This window comes from Ascidia mentula, chromosome 5, assembly GCF_947561715.1.
Source record: "Ascidia mentula chromosome 5, kaAscMent1.1, whole genome shotgun sequence".
Classification (NCBI taxonomy): Eukaryota; Metazoa; Chordata; class Ascidiacea; order Phlebobranchia; family Ascidiidae; genus Ascidia; species Ascidia mentula.
Genome location: NC_138570.1, coordinates 20349224 through 20375318, shown reverse-complemented (window position 1 = coordinate 20375318; position 26095 = coordinate 20349224). Strand labels below are relative to the sequence as shown.

The 26095-nt window shown below is 40.0% G+C and overlaps 3 protein-coding genes and 1 pseudogene across 4 annotated transcripts in view; 2 read left to right on the top strand and 2 right to left on the bottom strand.

The window, feature by feature from the left end:
- LOC145903852 (protein NLRC3-like) overlaps nucleotides 1-26095 on the bottom strand; it is a 79341-nt gene that overhangs the window by 33561 nt on the left and 19685 nt on the right. The gene's annotated exons all lie outside the window — the stretch shown is intronic.
- On the top strand, nucleotides 3487-7057 carry LOC145901677 (ankyrin and armadillo repeat-containing protein-like). Its single transcript, XM_082989434.1, has 10 exons — nucleotides 3487-3537; nucleotides 4348-4524; nucleotides 4706-4859; nucleotides 5051-5212; nucleotides 5462-5571; nucleotides 5902-6060; nucleotides 6206-6323; nucleotides 6409-6546; nucleotides 6700-6879; nucleotides 6999-7057. Exons 2-10 carry the CDS (start codon nucleotides 4420-4422, stop codon nucleotides 7055-7057), a joined length of 1185 nt encoding a protein of 394 aa, XP_082845560.1. The 5' UTR covers nucleotides 3487-3537; nucleotides 4348-4419.
- LOC145903438 (GATOR2 complex protein WDR24-like) lies at nucleotides 7799-17478 on the top strand (annotated as a pseudogene). Its single transcript, XR_014402646.1, has 11 exons — nucleotides 7799-8038; nucleotides 12584-12790; nucleotides 13112-13252; nucleotides 14003-14140; nucleotides 14285-14467; nucleotides 14553-15262; nucleotides 15575-15738; nucleotides 15942-16029; nucleotides 16167-16435; nucleotides 16717-16885; nucleotides 17060-17478. The product of XR_014402646.1 is annotated as a GATOR2 complex protein WDR24-like (transcript).
- LOC145901676 (uncharacterized) lies at nucleotides 11434-12117 on the bottom strand. The gene has a single exon (XM_082989433.1). It carries the CDS (start codon nucleotides 12115-12117, stop codon nucleotides 11434-11436), a length of 684 nt encoding a protein of 227 aa, XP_082845559.1.

Genomic DNA, 26095 nt, shown 5'->3' with positions numbered 1-26095 from the left:
ACACATTCCAACAGTACACAATATGGGGTGATACTACATTTGATAAACTAATCAATGCTTTTTAATTAGCTAATCAACTAAATTAAATGTTGGAATAAATAACTTAGTAATTGCCGGAATAATTTAATCAACGCTAAACTACTGCTGTGCACTTTATCGCAAGTAAATAAAGCAAGATCTTGTTTTGTTTGCTATCGATTTAATCATAAATGTTATCTTCTTTTCCGTGAGTAACAAATAAAATTTGACATACAAATTCTTGTTCAAATACAATAGCTTTGTACGCATTCACAACCGTACATAAAACTATGAGTCTCCACATTTGCTACTTGACGTCACATATCATTTACTTCGCTTTCAAATCAATTTAACGCTGCGCAATCAAATCAATAAATTGCAAAGCGAAACCGACCGCTGTTACGTCGTTGAAGGAAATGACTTTATATATATGTGGCTGATTCGATAGGTGTCGCTGGAGAGCACATCGAATGACATAAAACTTCTACATCGGTTAAAGCACCCGAGTCATACAAACAAAAGAGCGATCGGGATTCGTCCACAGGGTCTCGCGGGTTCGAATCCCGGTGTGGCAACATATAAGTAGAAGAACATATTGCAGTGCGAAGCATTTGGAGATATGCACAGTACGTGTGACGCACCGATTATTGTAAAAGACCGGGTTTTAAGTTACCCGACGCCCTTGGATATTCGAAATGACGCACCGAGGTAACGCGACGACCAGTTTGAGAACCATTAAATTACATCCTTAAATTCCAACTTTGGTGAGTTGATTGATCGCATGTATTATCATAATCATAAAATCCAATGTTTCTTTTTAACTTCTACTATAACTCAAACCGTTTCCGCATATCGTTTTCTCAGTTCAATGTGAAAGTAGACCCCTGTCCACTTCAAAATAAGCCAGAGTTTCACGGTTTCTTAACTGATTGCTCGCAAAGTCAGCTAGAACAAGCTTAGTGACAAATATTAACCCTTGCAAACCTTCAGTGAATCAGCAAACTACTACACACTTAGCAACTGAATGCTGGTTGCGAGGAGACAGGGTGTGTTTAGTTTCAGTGGGTCGTAACCGTTACATAGAAGTTGATGCGTAACTTGAAACCTACACAGGGTTTCGCGTAAGGGGAGGTTCTTTTCGGACACAAATTTTGTTTCTATTTCTGTTTGGAAAATGTATTGCTGTGGAAGAAAACAGATGAAACTGTGGCCTTACAAAAATCCTTAATTTTTTATGATGTCAGTTAAAAGGCCCCTGAAGCCCAACCATTTCTGATCATTAAAAATAGCTGACGTAATTATTTTATGCATTGGGAAATCCCCTGTCCTTTCCGTGCGATGTCACGTTTTTAGGAAAAAATGTAAACTCAGAAAACAAATGAATGATGACTTTTCAGCTATGCGTCGCAGGGAGTTTGCCAGCGAGATTTAATTCCAATGCTGTAAGAGCTCTTGTGTATTTCTTCTGATTTACAAAACTTTTGTTTTCACGTTAATTTTAAATTTATATTATCAAGATTTATCATTATCATGTTTTAGGAAAAAATGTCAAATAATTTTGTGAAAATTTACCGATAATCCGCAAAATATTAATGAGCTAATGCATTAACATATGAAAAAAACGTCTGCGCAGTTAACGATCGCCAAAACAAAATCCTCTGAGCAAAAAACAAACTTTCCACTCTGGGATCCATGTATTGATTTGCTGTGGTTTGTCAGCAATTTGTGAATTTTTTTTATATATTTTATCTCTCAACCCCGTTGTAAAAGGTTATTAATTTTAAAACAAAACCGATGGTGCATTTTTTGTCAACAAGATTTTGTAGCTAATTCTTAAATACGACAAAACTATCTATGCTTCCACTTTAGGTGGTTATACTTGGTACAATGACAAGTACCTCAATATCATTCCATGTAAATGGACAACTGTATACAGGTTTGTTGAAGCTTATTTGCAAAAAAACTTCTGCATTTCTTTTTTTAGGCTTTTAATGCATTTTTATTTAGTTAATTTTAGTTGTTGGCAATAGCTGTCACAAAAAATGTGGACATGTTTGTTAAAGATAGAAGTAGAAATTATTAGTTGTTGTAAACCTGTTTGCTTTGTTCAGTTGATGATGTGGATCCGATGATGAGCCTGAACTCATGGCTCCGATCACAACCAGGACTCACTGGAACAAAAGTTATGTGTTATGAGGGAGGATGTGGATGTTGCGTGGTTGCCATGGAGAAAACTCCCGGAAAGATAGAAGCTGTAAACTCGGTGAATGTTAAAAGTTAAACTCTATTTTTTGGTTTGTTGTTTAATCATAACTGATATGCAGATGCTTCCTATTCATTAACTAATTTTACTGTGATAAGCAATGTGGAGCCAATAATATGAATTGTGTATAAGCTGCAGACACGGGGCCTGATGGCACTATTGGTTGAGCTTTGCTTGGTCATGGTGTTTCCACTTTGTTTTCTCCGTAAGGTTGCACCTAGTTTGGTGCCCAACGGATGACGGTGATTGCATAGTCACCACAAAGTGGAAGTCTTTGCTTGGCCGTTTGGTCAGCAAAGTCGTCTTATCGTCACACCAGCTGCACTGATGAGACCTTTTAGGTCAAAACAGTGGCCATCTGTCTGCAGCTTATACATAATTTTACTGTGTTTGACATAAAAATGCATATTTAAAAAAAATCTTATGTATTGACAAATGTATTAAGTGCCTCAGCCTGCTTGCTTCAGTGGACGGGTGCAGAGTAACAACTGTGGAAGGACTTGGGTCACGAAGAGATGGCTACAATGCAATACAAACTCGTGTAGCTGAGTTTGATGGTTCACAGTGTGGTTATTGCACTCCTGGCTTCGTCATGAATATGTACAGGTTCGCTTATAAATTAGAATACACAGAAAATTTGTGGTGGGTTATTGACAATTTTTTTTCAAAATAAAATGTCAGAGAATGCTTTTCTGGCCTTTCAAACACAACTGTGCTTATTTTATTAAATCATTACAGTATATGCATGTTTATATGTAGTTGCCAATAAAACCATAAAGTAACCCTCTTGTCTTTTTAGCCTTTTATCAGAAGATCCAACTCCAACCGAACAGAAAGTTGAAGATAGTTTTGATGGAAACATTTGTCGTTGTACAGGATATCGTCCCATACTTGATGCAATGAAATCTTTTGCAAAAGATGCTGACCCAAAACTGCTGGAAAAATGTTCAGACATTGAGGTACAAAATGCAATAAAATGTACAAACTTCCTGATTCCTTTTCTGTGACCAACAAATACTTTAAGTAAACAACATTGTATCTCTGGAAATGTTCAACAGTTTTTGTTTCTCAGGATCTTGAAAAGGATTTTTGTCATTTAAAATGCAACAAACGAAAGTTGGTGCAACAAAAAGCAACCAGGCTTGAATTATTTAATGGTGGAACTTCATGGATCCGACCAACTTCATTCAATGATTTAGTTGCAGTTCTCAAATCCCAACCAACTGCTCAAATAGTTTGTGGAAACACTGCTTCTGGTAAGTCTAACACGACAAATTTATGTTTTTTTTGTTTGTGATCTGATGATGATCCATGGGAAAATACTTGAACCTATAGTATGTGTTAAAATGAAGGCAAAAGTGAGGTACAATAAGTTTGGGGTCAAAACAAAGCTGTGATAATGATTAAAGTAATGGTGGTTATAATTCAACTTGCATTTACAATGTAAGAAGTTGACCCAAACTTTGATTTGTTTGTGGTAAGAATTTCTCACCCTATAACCCTGAGTATTCAGGCAAATGTTTATTTTAAACAACAAACATCAACAAGTTTATATTGTAACATGTTGTAAAAATGCACTAAACCTGCTTAAATTTCAAATCTATAATGAAGTGCAGTGTTCTGACTTCAAACAGAATCGGTCCAAATACAAAACAAGCACAAAATGTGTTTCTTCCTTACAAGCAGTAAAGAGCCATAAGAATCCATGAGAAATGCGAACACTTGCACACAATATTTCATTCTATAAGGTCTCATTAGTACAGTTTGGTGTGACTGTGGCACTGGGCTACCTTGTAGACTACCATGCACACTTACACCACAGACACCATGAAGTTAAAATCTGTGTCCCTGTGAGTATCCAAGTTGCCCCAGCCAGTGTCACAGTCACCAGCTGCACTGATGATACCTTTATAGATTGAAACAGTCGTTGTTTATATTGCTTGCAGTAATCATTTTGTTTGGCCGGTGTTGTTTTTACAAAAGATTTACGGAAATATTAAAATTGGTCTTTTTTGTTGTTTCCTAAATGCCAGAAAGTTGAAAATTTAACCGAAGATTTTACACAGAACGAGTTTGTTCAAATCGGAGTGTTAGCGCCGCTGGTGGCGATATTGCGAGGTCATTGCATTCCCGCTCAGATGAAAGCTGCGATTGCTGTTGGATGCATCACTAGAGGGAACCAGGAAGCCCAACACGAGGCGTCGTTAGAAGAAGCTCCGACCGCTCTGTGTCGTCTGTTTCAAGTAAGTAGAAAATGAAGTTACAAAAATCAAGTTTGTCAAGTTTAAAGAAATTTCTCATTAAAATTTGTAACTTTTAGTGGAACTCTTTTGCGGCATTTTTTTGATTTTTACTTTCCATTTTGCAAAAAAATATTATTCAACCCAATGTAAAGATTTCCATCAACTGTCATTTTCGTAACAGATTTGGTCGGATGAGGTGAAGGAACGCGGCGCATGCGCACTGTGGTCGTTGGCCGGTCACCACCCTGAGCAGCAGAGAGCAATTGCTCGCAGAATCGGGACGAGTCAAATCATTGACATGTTACTCAGCAAATCCGACACGCTTCAGTTGATCGGTAAAAAGTTGCTTTATTTCTGATATTTGAAATAAAACAAACGAATAATATAAAAAATAAAACAGTAAAATGAGTTCAGGAAACACAAGATCCCAATCAGTGGAAGTTGTCGCTAAACAGATTCTTCGCGGAGTATTTTAGCAAAACGATTTTATGATGTCAATGGTTGGAATGTATTGACTCGTTTGTAGGTTGCCAGGCGGTGGCAGCATGGAGCTGGAAAAGTTCATCGAGTCAGGCGCGTTTGTCACGTGACAACACTATCCCTCCGCTCATCCGGTTGCTCAGGTTGGAGAAAACCAGTCGGAAAGTCGTCATGGGAACACTGGACGCTATTAACAAGATGTGCATTGGTGCGTGACAATTTTTCTGTAACGTTCATTTCAGGTATTATCACAACGACAATGGCTGCGCGTGAAGCTTTTTTGTTTTCTAAAGCATTAGAGGGAGCTTGAACGTCTGGTGTTTTTTTTTAACTATGAGAAAATATTGGTTTCGTTCAGAATGCAATATTTTGTGTTTGTAAAATCAGTGAATTTCCTGAAGTTTGTTTTTGATAAATTTGTTTGTTATTATTTCACTTTATTTTCACATCGGTCCAGGTGTAGCCCACATAAACAACAAAAACTCACTACTCACAATTGCCGAAGAGGGCGCCATTGAGCTGCTGGTCAACAGACTGTGGAAAATGTCACGTGACGAGAAGATGCAGGTGACGCGATGCCAGAAATTACGTCATAGAGTCGCGATTAAACAAAATATGTTTGTTCTTAAGGTCGCCCAGTATGGTGGGTTTGTTGTAAAACCTTTGTGATGTAATAAAGAATGCTCAATATATAGTACCGGGTGGGTAATCCCCACCTCTACTACTTGTTTCCCACTACTCCTGTTGAATCTGCGAAGCTTGCTTTAAGCCAGGGTATTTACTTTCTATTGAAATTTACGTACAAATAATTGGCGATAAAGTTAATTGCGTGTGCATAGTTTATGTGTGAACGAATTGGAAGTAATTTTTACTAACAATTGTTTTGTTCTTTCTAAGGCGGTGAAATTACAAGCAGTCTCCGCACTAACCATGTTCGCATTCAACCGAATCCAACAACAACAACAGATTTCACGCTTGGGTGGTTTGAGCCTCATAACGTTTGAGGATTTATTTCGGTGCAAGGATCCGATTTTTAAAACTACCGCAGCTTTTCAGGTAAAGTTGGAAAGAAATATCTTGTATCTTAGACAGCTTTGTGAGATGAATTAAAACCTCATGCAATAATATAAACCTTGTGGTTTATGTGGGACGAAAGCGTGGAGGAAGTGGTTTTAAGTTATAGCAGTTGTGTATTTAACAGCTGGTTGTTCTCGCTCGCATCATAACAAACACTTCCCTTGTCGAATCTTCCGCTAGAGACGTCATTACGCTCGTCAACTTCCTCGATGACGTCAACGATGACGTAGTGGCAATGGCAGGTACGTGTTGAAATATATATTCGACTTTTTGGGTGATTTGTAGTTTCACATGAAAGAAAGATGACGTAATGATGACGTATTACAGCGGATTACCTTGCGTCACTCGCCCACACGAGGGCGGGCGTTCCTGAAGCCATCGTCACTTGCGGCGCTGTGGAGAAACTTCTTGGTAAAGTGAAGTCGGAGAATCAGTTGGTTCGACAAACTGCTGCCCATGCATTAGGTTAGCTGTCTATATACGATTTCTATGGAGTTGTCGGGTGACAAAATAACGTGAGATTGTTTGGGAAAACATGCACTTGGTTTCCCTATTACCTTATGTATTATATTGACATTTATCTATTTCCACGTGGTTTAAACTTGATGACATTTTTAGGATATTTATCTTTCAACCGAACGGCGAGCAGAGAGTTGATGACGTCATGTAGAGCGACTGAAGGCCTTTACGTCACTCTTACGGATAATTTGGGTGAAGATGGAAAAGTGTCTGATGAGTTTGTAGCCGAGTTTAAACGACAGGCGACCATCGGTTTGCCGATTGTTAAAGAAAAGAGGAGTAAGTTCGTTACAATTTGTGTTAACGTACATTTCTACTGAGCTTAGACACAAGCTTTCATGCAGCAAAAGTTCTGGGGTTTATTTCAATCATAAAAATATCAACCTTTGTTTATTCAGGGCCGTCAAGACCTCAAACAGCGCAAACGAGGGGAAACACCTTACATGTTAACGGGTAGGAAATGCCTCGTAGTGTACGTTAAAATACAGGAACACTGAAATGTGGATTTTTCAGAGCTGCTCACCGGACGATGAGAGCACGTTCGATTTCCCCGGCCAACAGAAAAGTTTCTGCAAACAAATAAAACTTGTCTGTTCCCAAGTTTTTCTTATTTTAGAACAACAGTTTCCTGTTATTCTTTTCTTGTCAGGTTCAAAACATTGTATGCAGTTGCGCGACAAGTTCGTGTAGTTTGTAAATATTTCACTGTGAAAATTTGTATGCTTCCTGTATTATGTGAAAGATGCGATGCTGTTTTTTTATGTTCTTGCTTTCCCTTTTGAAGTGACATGTTTTGTGAGATTTATAAAACTGTGAACATCCCAGATTCTTCCACTGATGTAACATTTTTTTACTCATAATTGCATCGTGTGTACTTAGTAAAGAATGTTTGACAAAGTTAGACATATGTATATTTACCTTAAGGTTTTGTAGAAATCGAGTAGCTTTACTACAATAAATTGTTGGCTTTCAACCGAATATTTGTAAAATAGAATATTGCTCGTTCATGCAAAATGTATATCAACTTTATTCAATCTGTCTATTTTGTGTGTACAAAAAAATTAGGTAATTATTGCAAGTCAGCAATCAACATTAGAAAAGTTAATGTTCTGGTTGCGAGGATAAAATCGCTGTTCGTGTTGGAAAATCACTGAAGCGTGCAAGAGACGAATTTGTTTTGTTTACATTTTCTCGGGAATTAGTTTGTTTAAGAACTTGCTGCTACAGTACTTATGTAGTTAACCGTAAGCAGGTTTCTGAAATTATGAAGAGAAACAAAGCTGTTTCAATAGATGTTGGAACAGCAGTGAATGCACTTTGCCTCAGTAAGGACAACAGTAAAGTGGTCATCGCTGGACGGTCTCTGTTGAAAATTTATCATGTTGATGAGGTTAATGGTTTCAGCGAGCACCTTAATCTTCATGTTGGAAGAAAACAGGTTTGCTCCGATGGAACTAATATGTGCCACTGTAGCGAGGTGTTTATTCGAGGTACAAACTAATGGAATGACACAATGGGCGAATAAACCACGAGGGACGAGAGTAAAAGAAAAAAGGCAATTTGTCCGGTTCGCTGTAGGAGCGCAAACGTAGTTAGAGAGGCCGCTACATGACCCCCCTCCAGAAACGGACATATATCAACACTGAAAACGAAGTGGAATACGAATGTTGCCACGCGTGCGCGTGTGTCTGCCTGAATGTGAAAAGTTGGGCTGGTGCTCCGGTGGGCCCAGTGATGTATGCGAGGGTTCAGGTGGAACCAGAAAAGGCGGAGTCGAAGTGTGCGAAACCGGCTCGGACAGCCCCGGGTCGGATGGCGGTGGGTGGTGCGTTAATGTCGGGGGTCGACCGCGGCGAGGAGGCACAGCCACCTGTACCGGTTGTGTGAGGTCGACATGTGCAGGCTTCACACGGTCGATGGAAACGACCTGATTGTGTCCACCAATGGCAAGCGTAAAAGTCTTGCTATTGCGATCAAGGACGCGATATGGGCCATCGTATGGCGGCGTAAGCGGGGGTCGGTGTCCATCTTTGCGTACAAAAACGTACGGGGTCGTGCTTAACGCTTGTGGGAGCATTGTGCGAACGGAACCATGGCGTGACATCGATGTCGGCACCAGTTGACGCACTGTGTCCCTCAACGATGGAATGACATCTTGAGGGGTAGGAAAGGATTGGCCGAAACGGAAGAAATCGCCGGGTACCGTTATGGTAGAACCGTAAACAAGTTCGGCCGATGATGCCTGCAGGTCTTCTTTGGGAGCAGTCCGGATGCCAAGCATAACCCACGGGAGCTGGTCTACCCAGTTGGGGCCTGCTAGCCGTGCCATTAGGGCGCTCTTCATATGCCGATGAAATCGCTCCGCAAGGCCATTAGCCTGAGGGTGAAACGCAGTTGTTCGGTGTAGTTGGATTCCCAGAAGTTGGGTGAAAACCGTCCATAACTCCGAGGTAAACTGGGGGCCGCGATCCGATGTGAGGTCGGAAGGAATCCCGAAACGAGAAACCCAATGGAACGCGAAGGCCCGTGCACACGTCAGGGTGGTTGCATCTGGCATAGGAATTGCTTCCGGCCATCTGGTAAAACGGTCAACAATGGTAAAAAGGTACCTGTTTCCCTGTGAAGGTGCGAGAGGACCGACGATATCGACGTTGATCTGTTGAAAACGTGCACGACAGGGTGGGTAGTTCGCCAGAGGCGCACGAGTGTGGCGCTGGACTTTTGCCCTTTGACAGTGGATGCACTGTCTCGCCCAAAGGGTGACCTGGCGGCGTAAGCCGTGCCAAACAAACTTGGATGCGACAAGTTTGCGTGTAGACCGTATCGACGGATGCGATAGACCATGTATTATGTCAAAAATTTTGCGTTGCCATGATGTTGGAACAACTGGACGGGGTGAGCCGGACGAGACGTCACAGAGGATGGTGGTCCCGGATTGATCGAGCTGTATGTCCTCTAGTTTAAGGTTAGTGACAGCAGTGCGATACGCTTGAACTTCGGGAGAGGACTGAGCGGCTGCCAATGACGAATAATCCAAATCCAGAGGTAGTCGAACAGCATCAATGGAACCGCGCGAGAGTGCGTCGGCAACGTGGTTTTGCTTGCCTGCGATGTGTCGCACGTCTGTGGTAAACTCTGAAATCGCGGTTAAATGACATTGTTGGCGCGATGACCATGGAGCTGACACTTTAGTAAAAGCAAAAGTCAAAGGTTTGTGATCCGTGTAAGCGGTAAACACGCGACCTTCCAGAAAATATCGAAAGTGACGAATGGCAAGGTGCAAGGCGAGTAGTTCTCTGTCAAAGGCACTGTATTTCTGCTCGGGTGGTCGTAAACGTTTGCTGAAAAAGGCCAGTGGGCGCCAGGCATTGTCAATAAATTGTTGGAGGACAGCTCCAATGGAGTGCTGTGACGCATCGGTAGTTACAGCGGTCGGCGCATCGGGTAAAGGGTGGTGCAACAGTGTGGCACGGGCTAGGGCGACTTTTCCCTCTGAGAAAGCCGAATTTAGCTTGTCACTCCAAATCAACTTTGTAGGATTGCCCGAAAGTGAATCGTAGATTGGTGACATTATGCGTGCAGCCCCAGGAATAAAACGATGGTAAAAGTTTACCATACCTGCGAATTCTTGGAGTCCTTTGATAGTAGTAGGGCGAGGGAAATTCTGAATGGCTTCAACCTTGTTGGGAAGAGGTCGTGCACCGTTGGTGTCAACCCGATGTCCCAGAAAATCAATTTTGGATACTCCAAACTGGCATTTGCCGAGGTTAATGACGAGGCCATGATCTGAAAGCTGCTTAAAAAGGCGTTTTAAATGGTCGTAGTGCTCAGAGAGGGACTTGCTTGCGACGAGTATGTCATCTAGGTAGACGAACACAAAATCCAAGGATTGACATACCGTGTCCATAAGTCGCTGGAAGGCTTGTGCCGCGTTTTTCAAACCAAAGGGCATGCGAAGAAATTCGAAAAGGCCAAAAGGCGTGATAACCGCCGTTTTCGCAATATCATCCGGTGCCACAGGAACTTGGTGATAGCCGCGAACAAGGTCAATTTTGGAGAAAACTCGACATCCGGCCAAACGAGCCGAAAAATCTTGGATGTGGGGGATAGCGTAACGATCAGGCTGGGTAGCAGCGTTAAGACGGCGGTAATCGCCGCATGGGCGCCACCCACCGGACGACTTTGGTACCATGTGCAGGGGCGAAGCCCATGGACTGGATGAGCGTCTAATAATTCCCAGTTGTAGCATGTTGTGAAATTCCTTCTTAGCGCGGGCGAGCTTTTCGGGAGGAAGTCGTCGAGCGCGAGAGTGCACGGGTGGTCCGCTGGTGGGGATGAAATGCTGAACTCCATGCTTAGGAAGCGACTGCGAGAAATGGGGAGAAGCTATCCCTGGAAATTCAGCCAACATTCGAGCATAGACCGATGTGCCTGCGGAAATGGCGTTGAGGTGGGGAGCCGATTGCGCTGCTTTGCCCAGTTTACTGCTGGAGAAGGTTTCGGCGTTGATTAGGCGTCGGTGCTTGAGGTCAACCAGAAGGGAATTTGCCCGCAGGAAATCAGCGCCGAGTAACGGCCGGGAAACTTCGGCCAGAACAAATTTCCATTGAAATTTGCCGGGAGGAAAATTCATGGTGACTAGACGTGAACCGTACGTCCGGATGTGAGTACCATTAGCAGCGACTAGAGCCTTTCCAGGAGGATTGGTGCGGCGCTCTAGTCCCGTGGGAGGTATGACGCTTATCTCGGCGCCGGTGTCAACAAGAAAATTACGACCCGCTGAGCTATCCCACACAAAGAAAAGACTACTAACTGCGCCGGCCATCGTAGCAACTAATGATGGCCGGCCTCGTCGTTTCCCTGCAGTGCACAAGGGGGGCGGCACTTTATCGCATCTTTGCCGAAACGACGATGATAAAAACAAAGCGACTTCGAATCGGGCATTATCTGTGGCAAACCTGATGAAGACTTGGAAGGTTTGCTGCGACGCACGTTGGAAAGTGCGAAATCCGTAGACGGCTGACTTCCTGTCCATATCGCATCAGCTTTGCGTGCTAAGAGTCGCGAATCACGAAACTCCTCTCCTATCAGTCGTGTCCGTACATATTCTGGCAAGCGCTCCAAGAACAGTTCTTGAAAAACAAAGCATTCCTTGTCATCACCAAGCAAAGCCAGCATGTCATCCATTAAAGCGGATGGCATTCTATCGCCCAAAGGGGGCATGTGCAGTAGCTGCCTGGCCCTCTGCGAACGCGTAAGACCAAAGGTGTCAATCAATCGTGCTTTAATTGACTCGTACTTGTCATCATTGGGCGGATTGTCCAGCAGGTTGAGTAGACGCTTTGCTGTGTCCTGATCTAAGGCCGAAACGACATAATAGTACTTCGTCTGATCGCCTGTAATGTTTTTCAGAGCGAACTGCGCCTCGGCTTGCCGAAACCAAACTCGTGGCTGAGCTGTCCAAAACAAAGGTAGCTTGATGGCTACAGCGTTCTCTGAGTTTGCGGTTTCATTCATCATGCAAAAAAACGTTTTTGCACGCTCGGGGTCACCAAATGTAGCGAGGTGTTTATTCGAGGTACAAACTAATGGAATGACACAATGGGCGAATAAACCACGAGGGACGAGAGTAAAAGAAAAAAGGCAATTTGTCCGGTTCGCTGTAGGAGCGCAAACGTAGTTAGAGAGGCCGCTACACCACTGAGTTTGATAGTGCTGATTGTGTTTCGTTTCATGTTATAAGTGTAGGTTTTTGCAATTGCTGTTGTATTTTAAGGGAGGCATATTGGTATTTTTCGTTGCTCATGACTGGCCAAAGCCAGTTACCACCCAACAAAATAATACATCATAAGTTTTTGAAATCAATTTAGCTTTTACCTGTGGCTGCATGCTTGACCTAATTTTTCAAGATTACAATTGCTGTTCATCAGCATAATTAGTTTACACATACACAATTGATAAAAATGATTATTTTTTATTTCAGGGTTTGAACATGAGTTGTTCTGACGTGGGTTGGAGTCCCGTGGATGAAAATTTGATCGCAACTGCTGCTACTAATGGAGTGGTTGAAGCTTGGGATTTAAACACTCCTGGTCGTGAGAAGAAGCTCGCTATATTGTCTGAACATCGTCGCACGGTCACAAAAGTTTCGTTTGACAACTCGGAAGGAAATCTTTTGCTTTGATCACAGGTGTTATATATATGTATAGTTTTTAAATAAAAATGTGTTTCTTATATAGATGGGACCTGTCAAGACCATAAGACAAGTTTGTTCAAATTTGCATTTTTTGCGACACAAGCCTTTTTCGCAATCACAAATCTTGATCGATAAAGTTTAGTTTGGTGCTCAATGTAACTTGTAACACGTCTTACAGGAGCACGTACATTTTTCTGTTAGAAATTTTCTGTATTATAAGTGTTATTTTGCTTTTGGCTGCAAACAAGTCAAAGCGAAGTGTAAAGTTTATAAAAATATATATATATTATGTGTTTATTCAAATGACAAGCTTAGAAGCAACACTGCATCATTTGTTTTTAAAGGATGGAAAGTACCTACACGTTTCAAAGCAAAGCTGATGGCGTGAGAAGTGTTCAGTTCAATCCTCATGAATATTTTATTTTTGCTGCTAGCTTCGATAATGGTTATGTACAAGTAAGTTTTAGGGGTGTGCTAACTTATACAAAAATACCTGCAGCCAATTTTCAAGTGAATCTGAATTTTTAATGCTGTCATGTTGTGAACATGTTACCATGGAAATATAATAAAACAATAATGCCAGAAACACATGGATGTCATGGAATAAATAAAACAACTCAAACCGACTCAAGGAATCTCACATTAAATTGATATTTGTTAAAATCACCTCACTGTTATATTCTAACACAGCGTGGTCCAACTACAGGCCCGCGGGCCAGTTTTGGCCCGTGATCTAATTTTCGTTTGTCCAAGAATTGTAACCTGACTTGAAACACAACTTTGTGCGATTGTCTTTGCATGGCCACAACCAAATTCCTGTTTACACGACCCCTTTCGTTAAAAGAAGCTGCTCGACCACAAATCGCATTTATTAAAAATTGATTTGTGCTATTCGTGTAATAGCAATTTCGATCCGTAATTCCGTATGTACAATGGCCCGCAGGATAAACTAACGGTTTGTTATGGCCTGCGACGAAATTTAGTTGGACCTCACTGTTCTAACATATAAAACCAATTTAAAATGTAAGTTTTTTTGAAATATTTGGTCTGTCCTTTTGGTAAATATAAATGCAGTGAAACAGTAAACCAGTGCTTGTGATACTAAAAATGTTCTCAGTTTAAATGCAAACTCAGCATTTTAGTGAGAGCAAATTAGAATATTGCACCAAAAGTTTTCATGTTAATTTTGGTTGTTGTTGTTACTAGATATGGGATTACAGGCGACCTACAGGTTACGTTCACCAGTTTATCGCACACAAGGGATCTGTGTATACTCTCGACTGGCACCCGGAACCAGATCACAAAATGACTCTTGCCACTGGATGGCGTGATAATATGGTTAAGGTGGGTGATTGTAATAACACGAATAAGTTTTCAACTCTGTTTTTGCATCTGTTAAAGGTGTTTTTCGTGTCATTGCTGGTAACGGATCTAATCATTGTCGGTGTTAAATATTGTTTTCCAATGTTTCCAATTGTCACATTCCAGGTTTGGTCGATTGAAAACAACAGGGAGAAAGAAATAAACAATGTTCCAACCATGTCGTCCGTAGCTTCGGTTAAATGGAGACCCCACCATCCAGAGCAACTTGCTACTATATCTATGATGCTTGAATTCAGCGTGAACATTTGGCATCTGCATAGGAAATATGTCCCATTTGATCATTTCCAGGTATGAATTATGTTACAGTTGTATCAAACAACCATTTGTTTTTTGATTAATTTACTGTTTAAACAACAAACGAACATATTTTAAGGATCACACAGACAGCCCCTCTGGAATAGTTTGGAAAAAGTCAGATCCAAATTTTATTTTGTCATGTTCGAAAGATGGCCGTCTCATGATGCATTCATTACTTGACGCTTCTTGTCCAGCTAAGCAGGCCATGAGTAGTGGACTTGCCATCAGCTCATGTGGTCATATCGCCCTCGCAAGTCAAGCCACAGCATCAACACCCAGGGCACAGAGTCCCACTGGTTCTGCTTCAAAACTACCAACAATATTTGGATGGAAAACTGGATCAAAAGACGTGATTGATTTGGACGGTTTGAGTATTTCCAGTCCTTCTTCGCCAGTTGCATTTCAAAGGCAACACAACTTTCTTAATTCCAGATCAAAGTTCAGAATATTTTCAAGCACCAAGTCTGATTTAAAACCAAGTTCTGACTTTGATGATTATCCAACTATGACAGACTCTGTTGTAGAGCAATTAACTCTTAACCAATTTAGGTTTGTTGCGAAAAACTATGTTTTAGATGGAAGTGGGACAAAAATGACTTTCGAAGAGCTTTGCACAACTCTGATGTTGCTTTGAAAGGTGGATTCTGTAATGTTGCTCGGACGTGGAAATTGCTTGGAGTGTTTTTCAACAAAGAGATTCATTTGAACAAATCACAACCTGAAGTTTCAGAAAAGTTGGAAAAAGCAGAGGCAAAAAACAAAAGGCACTCACTCACTGTGAAAAAGGTGAGGTGGTTTTAGTGACACAATATGTGCTAATAATCAATTGTTGCAGATCTTCACCTTATAAATAGTTGCGAAATGCCTGGTATGCAGAAAGTTGTAGGAATAGATATAATTATGCCATGTTTTTTGAGGACTGGAATCGAAGGATTCTTGTGACCATGGTTTGATGTTTAAAAAACAAAATGATTTTCTAAAGTTAAACCAGTATTTGTTCATAACATGGCATGGCAAATATTGATTATCACTAATTGTTGGATATGAATGTTAACAAGATTGCTTCCACACACAATAACTGGTTTGTGTTTGCTGTAGGATGAACTGCATGGTTCGCATGCATTGAATGGTTCAGCAATCCATGGTGGGGAAGCTGATCAACGTTCTGATGATGGAAGACTTGAGGTAGAAGATTATCTCACTGATATCGCTCGAGGACGACAATCAGAACCTGATCTCTACATGACAGATGATGACCCAGGGTAGTTTAGAGATATTATTCTTAAATATAAAATCATGCAAAGTTTGTTGCAACACAATTGTGCATAAACTGATAAAAGAATATATTATCATGTTCTCCTGTTGCTGCATCCACAACAAAATTAATGGTGTTACAATTAAACACCAAGATGTCTAAAATTGATGTAGTGGAAATTATAGTCTGTAATCTAGTTTAATGATTTAGGTTTGGTTATGGTGGAATAACATCAGAAGCTGAGTTTTTGTCTGAGCACGAATATCTTGTTCCAACTGAAGCGTTCCAACAGAGAGAGGTGTGATCAATATATATAGATAGATAGGCCACAGTGTTTTGTGTTGCTAAACATATGGTTGCTGTGAACACAGTTTTAAGGTTGCACCACACCCTAAGTAATGAAAGATGTAAGAAACAATCTCCTGTCTTTTTCAGGACATCGAATTGGACGCGATATCAAAGTTTGGTCGAATAGATGCACCTTCTGGAATGAACATTGAAAATGAATCTGAAAAACGAATCCTGACTGCTCACGGTGGGAGGTGGCATGAGAAGGTCGTTACCAAGGAGATGGATTCTTCTTCCTCAACATCTCCTGCTGATGAGGAGCTTAACATCTCAGATGGAGTCATCAGTGTGTGTCCCACTCTCTGGCCGGCTCCACTCGATTCAATTAAAGAAGAGATTGTCTGTCAGCAATTACAGTAAGTTTGTGCATTTCAAAACATTCCGGCAAAACATCGCATTTTTGAAATTGACAAAGAAATGCAACGATTCATCAACAGCATATTTTTAAAACAACAGAACTAACACTCACCAGACAATGAGATAAAATAATCTGCCAACTGCTTGTACATAGGTAAAAAGTCTTTACAAGAATGTTTATTCACTCAAAAATAGTTCTTGTGTTGAATTTATTTTTTATTTTCTCAAAACATTCACAGGTCTCAACATGCTACATGTGTTGTATTCAATGTATTTTCAGATTTTTTGCTGGAATGAATGATGTGCAAAGTCCAGTGTGTATGCTGCTTGCAATGTCATCCTATCCATCCACATATAACCTTCCTATTGATGTTGAGACAGTTGATCATTGGCAAAACTCCTACCTTGATTTGTTGGCAAAGAACAGGTTATGGATACAACATGCTCAGGTGGAATAACTACTGTATGTTTTGTTTCAATTTGCAGTTAATTCTTTTCTTGTTAATTTTTTATTTTATGTTATGCCAATATCAATACAATTACTTTTAGTTTGAAACTGGCACAAGGACATCAACAGATTAAACTCTTTTTTGCATTTGTTGATGAAAGTAATTTTCGTTCAGGTTGTAAAACTGAGCCGAGTTCCTGCAATCCAATCTCTCTCATCCTCTTCAACTTTCACCCTGGGCTGACAAGTCTGCCAACGACGAATGCCCCAGAGTAACCCCTGGTCATGTGACCGACGCATTGATGCGGAACACAAAAACAAACCAGTCACGTGTTTCTACTGTCAGCTTCAAGTGCGCGGACTCTACACATATTGTCAAGGCTGTAGTTTCGGGGGACATTCCAACTGTGTGACAACTTGGATAAAACAATGTCAGAAAAACGATATCCCTTTAACATGCAGATATCACTGTCTGTAAAACCAATAAAAATGAATGCAAGCTGATGTCTGGACTCGACCGCAGGCAAATACATGGTTGTTTGTGGTTGTACGAATTACTAACGCAGGAACTAGACAGGATCGCTCTACTGTGAAAACCCGTACTTGGCAACCTCATCTGCAATAGCCAACCTTCACATATGATATCGCGATATATTTCTGCGTGGTATGGTTAGTGATGTATATGTGTAGATCGTTAGTAAAGTTGTGTGCTGACTCACCAGTGTATCTTGACCATTATAAACTACCTTCAAAACTCTGAAATCGCGTAGCTCAGTTGGTAGAGCGTTGGACCTGGTTAACCCATTGCCTTTAGTTTGAAACATACCAGCAGGTGGGGTTATTTTGCATATCTCGCTCCGACTTGTCGGAAAAAAGTGGTCGATACTGTCGGCGTACGCCCCGCTGCGGGACCGTGGGGTACGACTGCGTCTCGGGCCTCGCACCCAAAGGATCCGACAGAGTCTCGATGGCAACTCGGCCTCGTAGGCAACTTGCCTTCGCTATATCAAGGTTACTGTTGGAGTTAAAGAACTCCTTTACACAAGTCTGTGCGTCTTCTAAGTAGTCTAACTTCGACTAAACACACATCCACCAAGCTTCAAACCAGTTCAGAGTTGTTCATAAATCCGTTTATTGTTTATAATCCAGTAATATAATACAACACAGCACAGAAGGTTCTTCAAAACATGGAGAGTACTAAAGCAGAACCAACAGCCTAGACCCTTACACAGCAACAGTTAAAACACACTGATTTGGCAGGCGCTAGTCGTTCTGCTTATGTAGTCTGCGGTTGGCCACACGTATTGATACCCTATTTGGAGTTGTTGCGCAAGTTTAATGCAACTTGAAGTTTGCCGATTTGGTCGATTACGTCAGTTATTTAGCCTAAAAAGCTTGATTATCTAATTGCCCTAAATAGGTTGTTTATGTTTAGGTTGACTTTGTTTTCCGAATAACTAAAAGTAGTTATGTTTATTTAAGCTTTATTTATCATTTGCGAAAGAAGTACTTGTGTTTAAATTTTGGCAAAGAAATTCCTATAATTATTTTAACTTGATTTAAGCAGTTAGTTTTGTTGCCTAAGTTACCTATATGGCTTTATTTCCCAAATTACATGGTTTATAACACAACTATAATCTGGCTGCTTCTACCGGCTACAATTTTTTCACCTGCCACCAGCTCGGCAGGTTTTTCCCATAAATTGTCCGATCAGGAATTGACCTAAACCGGAAATGAGTTCTACTTTTTTCCCATGTCGTTTTGTTGGACATCACAACTTGGACATGCGTTGAACGCGTGATTACAATGACTTTGGTTTCAACTCTCGGTCATAAGATAGTTATATACGCTTTGGGCCTTTTTTAGTATATACATGTATTGTGCGGCGACAATACTCTAACCGCCTCACGAACGGTCGATTTCCTTGGTTCACGCGTGGCATGGTTAAACCAGCGCTTTGGACATGTTTGTTGGAAATATCATTCTTTCCGAACTAAAATATTTATTAAGGCATTGCACAGAGGTATTTTAAAAACAAGAAAACATCTTACATAAACGAAACGTTTCGTTCACCACGTGCTGATAGACAATGGCACACATGTCCAATAGTGTCGAAATTCTATTGCTTAGTCTCGTGAAAACGCAAGTTCAAGAAGCTACGCAAGAGCAGGGGAAATCCCCATCGTCCGTTCGTGACGTGTTAGAGTATCTACCGGAAAAAGTAGCCTAGGCCCAGACTCCTTTATTGCCCTAGCAGCGATTCCAGTGAACTAAATTACAAAGGATACGTTAAATTACTCTTTCCAAGCCTGAATCACGTTTTCCTAATTGTTAATTCGTTGCTTGTCATAAGCTGTCTTGATTTTGTGATATCTTTTCAATTTGTGTTTATTCGCACATGATATTTAATTTTGTTTTAAAAAAACAATTTTGCCGAAATGACAGAAGTTGGAAAACTTATCAAATTCGCGCATCTATTGGTTGGTCGTAACGTGCTCAATTAACAAACAGATATTGACTAAAATATTAAATCTTTTTATCAAAAGTGTAAATCTCTGTTTTTAAAACTGCACGTATTTTAATTGCCGAAAAAATCGCCCCGGTGTTCAATCCTAATTTTATTTCTATTCGTTTAAAAAACCCTACCGGCATCGTTAAAGTTTCGGTCTTGGTGACCGCTGCGGAAGAAAAAAAAAATGGCGGAAGTTTTGTTTTTGTTAAATTTATTTATTTTTGAGGAATCACGAAAACACGAATAATTATGAGGAACATGAGGTAGTTTTTGTGTTGAGCTTCTGCTTCAATCCGAACCACTGGAGTCAGAATCGGAGTTGGGGGGGATCTGTACATACAAACCCTCAACTGTCGGCTGAAAAGTCACAAAAGTTTTGATTTTAATAATATTTGCAAATAAATCTTTTAAATTAAATCCTCACAGGATCTTCCATATTCTCAAGTGCGTCCTCCACCATCTTCATCGAATCCGGATCCAATTTGCAGTTACTCAGATCCAACCACCACCCAACCTTCGATAAAATCCCACAAATTTTTTCCCCATCTTCTCTTCGATGAAAGTCGTTTTCACTCAGGTCGAGAAATTCCAACTATTTAAAATATAAATATTGTTTGTAGGAAATGTTTTGATGCTCTTTAAACCATGAATAAACAAATATTAAAACTGGAAAAGAGTAAAAAATACACAAACAAAATTATTCCCTAAACTACAATAAAAATATTTTATGTCATTTTTCTTAAAATCGAAAACTTTGGTAAAAAATGCTTTTATTCAAATAAAAACTGATTCCGAAAATAAACAAAAACCGAACAAACCCCGTATTCCATTCTTTGTATTGCTTCATAAATAATAGTTAAATCTTCGGAGTTCAGGTCGCAACTTCCCAGCATCAGCCACAAATCGTTTCTTGTAACTTTTGGTAAAAATTCCGACAAAATCTCAAGGATTGAGTGAAGTCGGGTTGAGGAAAAATTCAAACACTGAGGACAAAACGGGGCGAGTTTTTCTGGAAGGCAGTTTTGAATTTCCTTCAAATCCAGAAATAAATCTGAAACAAAACAAGTTTTAATAAAAAAGCAGATGTCTGGTTTCCAGTTTTAATAAAATAACTTAAACTAAAACTTACTTTATTCTTGCACAGAATTCCCCACGTTTAAGTCGGATTTAATGAACACAAGAACCAACAAATCAATCCAATATAAAACGTTTAAATTATCAGAAAATATAAAAATTAGGACCGAAAAAAACACGACTTTCCTTTACAAGATTTTTTAACAACTGAAAAAAAACTGCACTGAGTGTTCGGTTCAAACAATGGTTGTGTGACGTAACAAACCCACCCATTGTTACATAAATAAATGTAATGTTTACAAACACGCATTAAACTGTTGGCATTCATATCATTTACTCACTCAGTAGATTGTAATACTCGGGTTGAGATTGGAGATATCTTGAAAGTGCATCCAATAATTTCGTACGTTTGTCTGGAAAACAAGAAAGACCAACATTTGCAATGGAAATTGTAAAAATGTATTTGGTTGGACGAATTATTTGCACTCATATATTTTTTTACAAACACAGCCATCATTTGTGGAAGCTTTGCGTTACCAAGTGCAGTGTCAAAAAACGCTGTGCACCTAATCGCAGTGCTGCGAAATTGTTGAGTATAAATATGTTAATTCAAATAGCATACGCGAATGCATATTTTTGTAATGTTATGAAGGCAAGGCAATGACCGATACATGCGAATAACAAAAAGCAGATTTCATTGGTTTACTCCAACTTGTAGCCTGCTAGACTCACATAGAAGTTAGGCAAACATTTAGTTTTGGTCCAGTTTTGCAAATTTTTGAAAAATTTTCAGTTACTTGACCTTCACAGCTTAACTGGGCACATCAAATGCAACAAAACCTTTATGTTGGATGCTGGGGAATGTCATCTGGCTAGCGGAACTAGTAGCACATCCAGGCTCCAAGTTGGTTTCGGTATTGTCACTTCTTGAAGCTGTCAGCAAAAAAGAAATTATGACACAAAACGCAGTAACATTTCATGCAATGGCATGATTGGCATGATCGCCCCACTGCGCAGGTCCTTGCTTGGCGATCACAGCTAACGTATCGTGATCATTAGATTTGCAGGCTAGGCAGCCCAGGCATTGCAGCCTAGCTAGATCAGCCACTTTTTCCTGACAAGTCGGAGCAAGATATGAAAAATCAAGCTCCCGGTCAGGCCCAACGCTTAACTGAGCGGCAGGATGGCCAAGCAAGGACCTGTGCAGTGGGGCGATCCTGCCAATCACGCCATTACATCAAACATTACTGCCTTATCTGATACGGTGGTATAGATCCCCTATGTATATATGAAGGTTGCCTGGCAAGTTGTGCGCTTGCGCACCAGTGTACCTTGGCCACAATATACCCCGCGAAACCACTGAGCTCCTGTAGCTCAGTTGGTAGGGCGTTGGGCCTGGTTAGCCCAGGGTCGTGAGTTCAAACCTTACCGGATTTTTCAAATCTTGCTCCGACTTGTCAGGAAAAAGTGGCTGATCCAGCTAGGCTGCAATGCCTGGGTTGCCAAGCCTGCAAACCATATGACACAATACATACAGATCAAGGAATGTACTTACAACTTTCCTTTCCAAGCAAGAGGCCACAAACAAATCGTCGCGTCATGTTCCAGTGTTCTTCTCGAACCAATGTATCAAGGAATTTGTCGAAGTCTTCATCTGGCATGAACGAGGAAATGTACGAAGCAGCAGAAAACTCCTGAATCGTTAAGTGAACAAAGAAAAAACAAGAAGCTGCACCATCGAAAACTTTTCTTTCTGAAAACCACGAAAATTTTGGTAGTTTTATTACAACATCTTGTACTTTAAGATACTCCAGGCCCACATTTGAGAGTTCTAGGTGGGTAAATACAACAGTTTTACGAGTCATTCCATTATATGCCATTTTGCCAAGTGCTTCTCTCAAATAGTGTATACTACCCTTTGCATGTTCGGATGCATCGAGTTGTTGCAAAACAACATCAAATAAGCTTGTAATTGTGCCAAAACAGCTTTTGTCACCAAACAAACCAGCATACACAGCAAACTGCAAAAGTGACAAAAGTCTAGCATTTCAGGAGTTTCTTTAAGTTTTTCCCACAGTTCGTTTGCCTTTTCTCCAGCATAGAAATCAAATAGCTTCTTCGTGTTTTCTGTAGTAAGGTGATGGATATATATAGTGGGTTTTGGACGAAGTCCCACAGGAATGGAAAGCAGTGAATGAGGACGTGATGTAAACATCAATGATGATTTTTTTAACAGGGTTTTACTGCAGAGATTGGCAACAAGCTGTTGAACTGTGAACCGAGTTTTATAATCTGTATTAATTCGCTTTATATTTTCTAATGACCATGTTGCCTGGTCCATCCCGTCAAATACCAAAACACATTTTTCTTGGTTTTGTTTCATCCATTTAAATGCAGCATCAAGGACAGTTTGCTCAACATCTGGAAACTGTCTATCAAGTAGGAGTTCTTGAAGTGTGAGTTTTTCATCTCCATAATCTAAATTCATGAAACTTAGGTGTAACACCAAATACCCATCTTTGTTTTTTCTCAAAAGTTTCTTGGACAAAGTGGATTTCCCTGCACCAGCTGCGCCAGTAATGGCAAGAAACTGATCACCACTTTCGATTGTGGAAAGCAGCTCATCAAAAGTTATGGGCTCTCCTTTAACTTTATTTTTATTGTACCTTATTGTTGATGGCACAAACTCTTCACCTTTCTTGGTATCAATACCTTTGTAGAAATCAAGTTTTTCCAGCTGTGGACAAACATCTGGGATTCCATCTTCATTCAAACCAGGAAGAGGTGTGACAGACTTAATTTTATCCTGCTGCTTTTTGATGATTTCAATGGCTTCTTGCTGCTTTTCTGTGAGAAAACAGGCATAAAGTAATGGTTCACCTAGCAAACCTAACATTAGGTTTTTGACGACAGACTTGACCTAATGAATTATTGATAGATCAGGCTTCTTTCTTTACAGGTTGCAAAATTGTGTTTAAATAATAAAGTTGTCTGCATATTCCAACTCACCAACTAAAATTCCATTGCCCGAAGCCAAACAATTTGTTACATTGGTGACTTACTTTGATAAAGATTGTAAATGGTTTCAGTAAAGATTATTGTAAGATAAAGTTTTTGTAATAGTTTACCTTCATCTCCTTGGTCTTCATTCGTGGTGTTTGATAAACCTTTAATTATATTCACAATAACTTTACTAAGTGTTTGTATACAATAAATTATGTTGGAAATTTCGGGCATCAAATTAAAAACGTTTTATAGCTAAAAAACAAAATTTTATGTGAATAGGCTTACAGCAGCATTATATGTTGAATTAGTTTCCACTACATGGCCAAATTAGCTTACCAGGAGTATTGTAGTTGTTAATTATTGTTGGTTGATTGACATCACCTTGAACCCCAACATTGCTTCCAGTTATAGTTGCTTCTTGAGCTGATATTTGCTGTGAGGAGCCTAAATTTTAAGATATCAAAACTTTGTCAGTGTCAACAGAAGCGTATGTAAAATATTTGCAATAACTCACAATGCGTGATACATTCCGAACAAAACAAGAGTTGGTATTAGAGCTGTTACATATTTGGTTTACTATGCAAGATATTAGTTTCAGACATAGGTGATTTTAGTAACTTTGAACTTCTATTTTATTCTATGAAAGAGAGAATATTTTTAACCTGCTTTCTGTTGGTCAACACTCGAACCAGATTTAGAGCTTGTGACAGTTGTTGTTTTTTTCTTACTTTCTGTGTTACCCATGATGTTTGTTGGGAGTTTGTTTCTTCCAAAAAGTTTTCCAACTTGTCTCAAATTGCCAAAATTCAATACGTTTTTAGCTGGCAGGATTTACACCTGAAAGGAAATTTGCATAAACTTAGAATATTTCGTTAGGATTCCAGCGCAATTCTTTGACCCTGTTTGTAACCTCTGTGCTCTGTTGGTCTGTTACCGTTGCGCTGGCGACTGTGGACGCTACCGCTATGTGGCACTAATGAGCAAATGTTTAAAAAAAATTATTGACTTGTTGCATTTGATTCCCATAAAAAAAATGGATCGAAATCGGATGTGGACGTTTATTCAGAACATTTGAATAATTAAGTTGATCTTTGATCAAGGTTTGACGCAGACTTGCCAGGAACAAAAACAATGGATTTAAATTAAAGTTATGGATCGAAACATCCAAAATATAGAAAACATATTAATGTTTTTTTTTTTAATATGAGACTGTCTTTTTGTTTTCGGAATTTTAAATGTTAAATTGTTGCAGTAATGATACAATGCATGATTGTCAAGATCGCCCCACTGCGCAGGTCCTTGTTTGGTAGTCACCGCTATCGTTTCGAGATCATAAGGTTTATAGGCTTCCCAGGCATTGCATTTGCATGAAACATTACTGCGTTGTCTGATTATAGTGGTAGAGATCCCCTACGTATATGCGAAGTTTGCCTGACCATTGTACCTTGGCCACAATCTACCCCTTGAAACCGCTGAGTTCATGTAGCTCAGTTGGTGAGCGTTGGGTCTGGTCCCGGCAACTATTTCCCATTATGTTTTCTACTTGCAAGATGGGTCAGACTCCTATTCTTATGCCGCCAAGTAAACGTTTATAACGAACAAGTAGTTGTTGCCAGTGCGTCACTTAACTCACAACCACCGTCTGTGTATTGTTTACCTTCCAAACAGTTTACGCTTTTAAGTGAGAAATTGCTTCAGTTGTATGGATTCACCAGTGAGTAACCAATCATGTCAAAGTGTAGTACCACGCCTTACTTATTACGTCACAACGTTATTTGGAGGTCATGGAGACTGAACACGCTGTCGCACTTAAGCCTTTTATCAGAAGATCCAACTCCAACCGAGCAAAAAGTTGAAGATAGTTTTGATGGAAACATTTGTCGTTGTACAGGATATCGTCCCATACTTGATGCAATGAAATCTTTTGCAACAGATGCTGACCCAAAACTGCTGGAAAAATGTTCAGACATTGAGGTATTTTAAAATGTACAAACTTCCTGATTCCTTTTCTGTGACCAACAAATACTTTAATTAAACAACATTGTACCTCTAAAAATGTTCAACAGTTTTTGTTTCTCAGGATCTTGAAAAGGACTTTTGTCATTTAAAATGCAACAAGCGAAAGTTGGTGCAATAAAAAGCAACCAGGCTTGAATTATTTAATGGTGGAACTTCATGGATCCGACCAACTTCGTTTAATGATTTAGTTGCAGTTCTCAAATCCCAACCGACTGCTCAAATAGTTTGTGGAAACACTGCTTCTGGTAAGTCTGACACGACAAGTTTTTTTGTTTTTGTTTGTGATCTCATGATGGTCCATGGGAAAATACTTGAACCTATAGTATGTGTTGAATTGAAGGCAACAAAATACATAACATACTTTGGTGATGCAAAGTCCTGTGTAAAATATAAGTAGTTTGGGATTAAAACAAAGCTGTGATGATGATTAAAGTAATGGTGGTTATAATTCAACTTGCATTTGTCAGAAGTTGACCCAAAGTTTGATTTGTTTGTGGTAAGAATTGCTCATCCTATAGCCCTGAGTATTCAGGCAAATGTTTGTTTAAACAACAAACATCAATAATTTGTGTAAGCTGCAGACAGATGGCCACTGTTTCG